Below are 7,647 nucleotides of genomic sequence, written 5' to 3' on the forward strand. Positions count from 1 at the left end.
TTTTAATACTGGCTCTCCTCTTGAATCAATCTCGTCTAGAAGCTCTCTACACGATGTAGGTGCTTTCAGCAATCTAAAGAAATGGGACATGTTATCAATCATTCCTTCTGGTCAAAATCCAATTATCGAATGTGAATTTCCTGGAACCATCTCCCGGGGATCTGATGCCAATAGTGTAGAAGATATGGATATTCATGACCCTAAGGAAAATAGATCCACAGACAGATACTCAAGGAAAAAACCTAGAAAGAAGGGGAAGCGGAATAGAAATCTCAAGTGCAGTAATGGCCTAAATGAGCTTCAATCTGCAGTTGGATGTTCAATAACTCAAGCTGTGATACAAAGATGCCATGACCGTGAGCTCTATTGCTCTTGGCTCAAGAAGTGATGAAAGATGTAGTTCGGGTGGATGTAAATCACCTGTAAGTACAGAGGTTTCTTCTGCTGGATACATCTTAAACAGTGCTGGTGAGAGGAAAAAGCGTTCAAAGCAGCATGTTGGGAATCCTTATGTAACAGAAAAGAAGGATAAGTATTTTAGAAGAGTTCCGAAATACTCAAATGTCTATGCAAGTAGTACTGGAAACCAGAATAGCCAAGCGAGAAAGGAAAATTATCATTGTATTTGGAAAAGGGTCCAGAAGAATGATGCTGATGTAAGCAACTGTGACTTGGAAAAATTGAACTTAGGTTTCTCACTGTTTGATGATAGGTTGAAAACGAGTACATTGAAGAAAGAGCTTCCTAATCGTGTTGATTCTATTATATTATCACAATCCGCACATGAAAATCAGGAAAAGCTCAAAGTTTCAAAAAATCCCAGGAGAAATAAGTGTTTAGATCCACTGGAGGAGAATGAAAGTCAATGTCAGAAAGGATCTCCAGTTAATGGAGCCTCTTCAAATGTTTGTTTGAAGACTAACACACAATCAGATGATGTATTTGGTTCAGCTACCCAAATAGCTTCAGCAAAAAGATCAATTAATGCTGCAGATTCTCGAACTGGAACAAGTTCTTTCAGGGCTAGATACAAGAAAAGGAATGTTCAATATGTTTCCCTTAAACCAATCCCGAATCCCAAAGCTTGTTCCCGTAATGTGGAAGCAACAGGAGATGTCCCGATTGTTGTATCCAACGTGGATGATCAAATGGTTGAACATCAATTTGACTTGTTATCTAGATCAGAGAAGTTCGATGACCTAACAGCGCGGCGGCAGGAGCTTCCTGCTGTGGATGGAGAGGGTGACAAAGCGGACAAAGAAGTTTCTCCTCCTGGTCAAAATGTTACACATGAGCAACTGGCTTCTAAATGTCAAGCTCCTGTTTCTTCCTCAGTGAATGTCAGAGTGTTAAATGCAGGTCCAAATTCAGAAAATATAAAAGCATTACCTGGTGATACTCAGTTTGGGAAGTTGAGAAATCATAACACATGCACTCTAGAGCAGGGCTACGACAATGCTGCTATGGCGAAGTTCTTCGTTCCTGAAGCTAAAATCCAAACCTTTCATAGTCTTGAAAATGATTGGAGAAACATTTCTCAGGCAGTGAATGATGCCCATAGGGCACAGCTAGCCTCTAATTCTGCCTCTCCATTTATATGCCCATCTGTTAGTATTCGGACTTGTCGGGCTTGCCTCTGCAGTCAAGCTACTAATGATCCTCTATGCAGACATGAGATACCGAATATCTCTTTGGAGAACTTGTGGCAGTGGTATGAGAAACATGGGAGCCATGGTTTAGAAGTAAAAGCAGGGGATCACAGAAATGCAAGACATTATGGGATGGATCATTCTAAGTTTCGTGCCTATTTTGCTCCATATTTGTCAGCCATGCAGCTCTTCAAGGACCATAGGACTCGTCCAATCCATAATGATAATAGGATTCAAGCTCTTTACTACAGAAAGGTGTTCTTTCTGACTCGACGTCATCTTCAGAGAATGGAATAAACGTATACATCGAGAATGGAATCTTCATTGATGTCATCACGGACCAGATCGGGCCATTCAATAAATGGTCCTTTCGATGTCCTAAATACAGTCCTTTCAGAATATTCACAACATAGTAGCACTTCACCATCAGCAAATATGTATTTTGGTATAGTTAAAGGAACCCCAATAGCAGGTATAGTAAGCATTTTAGACCAAGATTCTTTGACACCATAAAGTTTCATCACCCATAAATTAAATGTGCTCCCGTCATGATAAGTAGAATAAACGCATAACATTCCTTTCAACACTGATACAACTGACTCTCTCACTGTCATCGTCAAGCATACTGGCTCTGGCAACGGTTCATCTCTGTACATTTCATTTGAAATATTAAACGAGATCACAATAAACTCTGGGAGCTGAATAGATCCTAGCCAATGAAATGCTCCATGTACAAATGCCAAATCCATATGCATAAACAAGCATGATACGTTATTTCTACAACTTTTATTAGCAAGTTTTCTCCAAGAACCACTTTTAACTGAGAGAATTTCATTGAGGGTGTCATCCTCGTTATTAACCTTAAGGACCTTATAGTCATTACTACTTGAGTCAAAACCCAATCCAAAAGTGTATCTATTTCTGTCCACGGTGGAGTAATCTGAATGAGGAAGTACTATTGTTTCTCTTGTGGAGGGATTCCATAGCAATAATATCGAAGGCTCTCTCTTAGGTGTATTCCGAAGCCCGACTAAAAACAAGCCATCACAACAACAATATATTCTGCCATACTTTGGTTCATAGTTTAACGGGCAATCAAGTTTTCGTACGACTTGAATATTCAAAGATAAAGAAGAAAAAGAGATGCTGGTATTAGCTTCACCATCCTTATAAGATATTTGGCTAATAAGCAATTTTTGAAGGTTTTGGTTCCTGCTGGCAATATTGAGATGCTTCGTCCTAAAGTAACATGATGAGATTAATGTATTCCAAGATCCAGAAATACACTTAAATCGCATAAGAGACTCAACAGGTAACCTGCTGAGGATATCGACAATTATTTCCTCTTGGACGTGAGTTCCCATTCCTACATACGACAAGGCAAGTACTTTTAATTATTAATCCACAGGTTGAACACCTTTATGTTGAGCAGAAATTGAAGAAGAAACCTACAACAATTAGAGAATACTATTAGTTAGAATATATTTTCAAATACATCTTACTTGAGTAATATGTTAGAGGAGGCCGACAACTACGCTGTTGCAAAATAACCGAATACACAACCATGTTTGTTCAATTGTGTATGTCTTTATGATTTTTCTTTTTGCTAAAAATATAGTTTGTCATATATTTATGTAAAAATCAAAATTGATAGAAACGCCTAAACAATATATGTTAGGTTAACGGCCCAAGAGGTAGCATAACCCTAGCAAGAGCACGTAAGCAGTAAAACAAAGACTATACACAATTGTGAAAAATACAATATGCAGATGAATATTCGCAGAAAAAAAAAATAACAGAAATATTCAACCATTAGATATGCTTCTTTTTTAAAATATGGATGATTTTGCTAAGCCAAGTTTATTAAGGAAAGCTTCAAGCCTTCAACCTACATATCAACACATAGTTTCACCTTGACTATAATACAATAAATACAAAGTATAATAAATAAGAAAAACAACAAAGCAACACTACATGAAGAATAAGTTAATGTAAAAAACTTAGAGAGAAAAGAACTTAAACCTTATCCCAAAGAAGCAAGGAGCGAAGAAGTTGATGCGTTGTTTAATTGAAAGAACAAGTTAGCTGTAGGCTTTATAGATGTGGGGTGAGTATTATATGCTACCAATATAGAGTCAAAATGGGTTTGACGTGGTAGGACAGCCCAACCTGGATTATGATTTTCAGTCTATTCGTGAAAGTACCCTTCTTTTAAGGGCAAGAACGTAAATATGCAAGATTTTAGAAATTTTTAATGAATCTTAGCAGCATTCGTTAATTAACAAAATATGTCAACGAAAGATTTACTTTCCTTAACAAAAACTTATAAAACTGGAATAACCATCTATGATCTATTCACCAATTTCTCACCCCTCAAAATTAAGAATCATGCATGCTAATTTTAAGGATCTGTTTAACTTTTTTACCTTAAGAAAAAGAAACAATGTGGCCTAAAGTTTTTTCTAATTGGAATTCAAATTAGGATAATATACATTCTATTTTAACATGTACATTTGTAACTACCCAAGCAATCTCTTCTCTTTTTCTTGCTAAAAGATATTGTCTTTCTATATTATTTTTGCTTTTGTATCATTTAAAGAATATGAAACTAATAAATCTAGAATATATAGTGTATAATAATATACAGATGAAAACCAAATAATTATAAAATGATAGTAAATATTACTATTATATATTGACTATCACAGTTAAAATAATAGTACTAAACTAAAATATTCAATATATCATCTATTTCTTGAAATATTACAGTGAAATGTTGATATTATCTCCTAATAACAATAATATACACTAATTATTTAATGTACATTATTATGAAATATGCATTATATTTTATGCATAGACATCGAAAAGTTGAAAAATATTTCATGTCAAATATACATAAAACATATTCAGATTTTACCAAGAGTACATAAATTATACATTAAACTAGTGAATTTTTCGTGCTTCGCGCGACTATAAGACATCAAAAGATTTAATAATAGTTTTTTTTATGAAACAAAAAAAAATTATTTTCTTTAGATGAATTGTGTTTTTATTATTTAGATTTTCTTTAAAAATTTAAGAATAAAAAGAACTTTAATTTTTTACGCTTTTAAATATGTGTGTAGGGGGTTTTAATACATGATCTCTTAGTCCAATATACATTATTGAATACATGCAAGGTATTTAATTTTTGTTCTTTCATTAAATAATCGACCTTTTGTCTTTCAGACACTTCATGAAATGAAAAGGTTAAAAAACCTTCTTTCCTACCGCTACTTCCAATCTTTTTTCTTTTTCTTTTTTGGTTATTTCTTTCCCTTTTCTCCCACTTTCCTGCTAATCCAAAACTTAACTCTCCTTTTAATGCTTGTAAATTGCAATGCTCCATTTTTTTTCTCCTAATAAAATATAACAAATAAATCATCTATCTATTTCAATATTCCCATCACCCATATTGTATATTGAGCAAAATAACCATTCAAAAGAGAAAACAGATCCAAGTACCGTCCTAAAAGCAAAGAGACCGGAAAAAAGTAGGAGAAAAATATTCCATGCACACATTTGTCATAAAAATGGGAGGTTCCTTCTTGTTCTTTTTCTATTGTAGAAACATATTTCACATTATTTTTTTTCCCTTTTGCATAATCGGTTGAGTAAAATGTTTTCTAATATATAATTTCAAAACTCATGATTTTGCGATTTAACTTGTAAGTAGTGATAGCTTAAATTTATCATCACATTTACCTGCTCAATTATAGAAAAATAATTAAAATAAAAATATTCGAGGACAACAAAGTATGAGAATACTTTGAGGATAGTTTACCATATTTCTTTTATGTTAATAATTATATTATAAAGAAAATCATGTTTAAGTAATAAAATTTATTTTTTAACACGAAATAAGTAAAAAGGGATGGTAATAATACTTTTTATTAAAAATCATGTATTCTTTTCGTTAGCCTTGGCAAGCGCATAGAAAACTTAATTTTTACCTTTGGTTATTTTTGCTTCATGTTCTCCCCCAAAGTCAGATTTTTAAATTTATCACCGGAAATGTATAGACAATAAAATTTAATTTTTAACACGAAGAAATTAAAAAGGGATGGTAATAATGCTTTTTATCAAAAACCATGTACTCTTTTCGCCAGCCTTGGCAAGTGCATAGAAAACCCGATTTTTACCTTTGGTTATTTCTGCTTCATGTTCTCCCCCAAAATCTAATTTTTACATTCATCACCGGAAATTTCTAGCATCTCCAAGAGTAAGTTGGAAGACATTTGAATTTGCAAAACGTAATAGTACTTATATAGTATTTTTATATTTTAATGAAAGTTGTTTTCAGAAAACTCTTATGCAAAATGAACTTGTAATATCTGAAGTCTAATATGGCTTTATAAAGAATTATTTTCGCTGCTGAACAATTGTAATACTACCAACAAAAATAATATCATTCAGCATCTTAATTTCCCAACACACAAAAAGGTACTACAAGAAGAAGAAATCATTGTGTTCATACTATTATGCTGTTACTCTAAACTTTGTTTTAGTGTAAAAGGGAAATAAAAGAATATTTATGGTGCAATGAAAACCTTTCGAGGAGAAATTTTTGCAATGGTTAACCAATAATAATATTGCTGGTCGTTGCATAAGTTTTATTGGTGGTGAAAATCCTTTAATGCACAAACTAAGACATACTGGCATAAATCTAGTCTCACTACTTGACAATGAAAATGAAAACTCGTCGTTACCCGCCTCCCCTTCTTCCAAATCTCCTAACGTTGAAACCCTGTTAAACTTTAGAATAGAAAAATGTGTGAGAAAGAGTAATATAATGATATCAATTATCAATTTAAGCACAATAAATATAGAAGACATACGTAGTTACAAACGGAAGAGCGGAATGTGCAATTAAAAGGATTAAGAAAGAGTCTTTTGGAATAGGTGTGATTAAGATGATTAATAACATACCTTTTGAATTTTTTAATATTGCAAATAGAAAGAAAAGGTAAAAAGAATGAGAAAAAAGAAAAAAAATAGCATTTCTTGGTTGAGAAAGAATAAACTAATACTCATAATGGATGGAAAAAAGTCCTCATCAGTTAAGAAGTTACGGATTGTTAATATGGCCTTCCCGAATGAAAAGTTGGAACTGTTGGAGTTGTAATCGAATGGTTTAATTTTTTTTTCTTTTTAAATAAAAATTAGGCAAAACCCCCAAATCATAAGAAATTAGATAAATCCATTTCCTAGTCAATGAAAGTGTCATATCACCTTGCCAAGCCCCAGCATTATATAGATATAGATTATTAGTCTTGGAAAGGGAAGAGAAAATACTTTATGCTGTTAGACATTTTAGAAGGATGTAAATCAAAAAAATGATAGGAAAAATAAAAATAAAAACAATTTGATATAAAAAAAAGAAGAAGTGATCAGATTAAACATCAACATAACATGGAAGAGAACTGATTAATCTCAAAACCAAAAGGAAGGAATTTACCTCTAGCAATTGGAGAAATAACAGGAAGAGAACGTTACCAGGAAAAAAAAAAACACCGGGCCTCTAACGTGGAAGGAAGAAAGGGAAAAGGATGAAGCATATTTAAGATGGCTACGAAAAGTGGCTTTTCAGTAAAGAGGGGTTTTAGAAGTGACGTTTCAATTTAGTAAAGAGGGGTTTTCAAAGTGACGTTTCAATTTTTTAACAGAACACTTCAAAAAGGAAAAGGGCAAAAATTTAAGAAAAAGATAAATAACAATCCTAGTTTCTAAGAGGTGCCACCTCATCTTCTTTTGTCCCTCTATAAATTATACATTAAATATGCCTAATACATATATCAAATATGTGCATTTACTTATAGGTCATATATACAGAAATATAAATTAAAAAATATATATATTATAAAAGCATGAATACAATGTTGATGGACAAAAATAACCTTAAATATAATTATAATACCGGATATAATTGGTAATATTACTAATTTCCTTTTTGTGT

The 7,647-nt window shown here is 32.7% G+C and overlaps 1 protein-coding gene across 1 annotated transcript; it reads right to left on the bottom strand.

The window, feature by feature from the left end:
* Positions 1-1,930: 1,930 nt before the first annotated feature.
* LOC142179918 (F-box/kelch-repeat protein At3g23880-like) lies at positions 1,931-3,013 on the bottom strand. The gene has a single exon (XM_075250811.1). The coding sequence runs from the start codon at positions 3,011-3,013 to the stop codon at positions 1,931-1,933; it is 1,083 nt and encodes a 360-aa protein (XP_075106912.1).
* Positions 3,014-7,647: the final 4,634 nt, after the last annotated feature.

This window comes from Nicotiana tabacum, chromosome 4 (genome assembly GCF_000715075.1).
Source record: "Nicotiana tabacum cultivar K326 chromosome 4, ASM71507v2, whole genome shotgun sequence".
NCBI lineage: Eukaryota > Viridiplantae > Streptophyta > Magnoliopsida > Solanales > Solanaceae > Nicotiana > Nicotiana tabacum.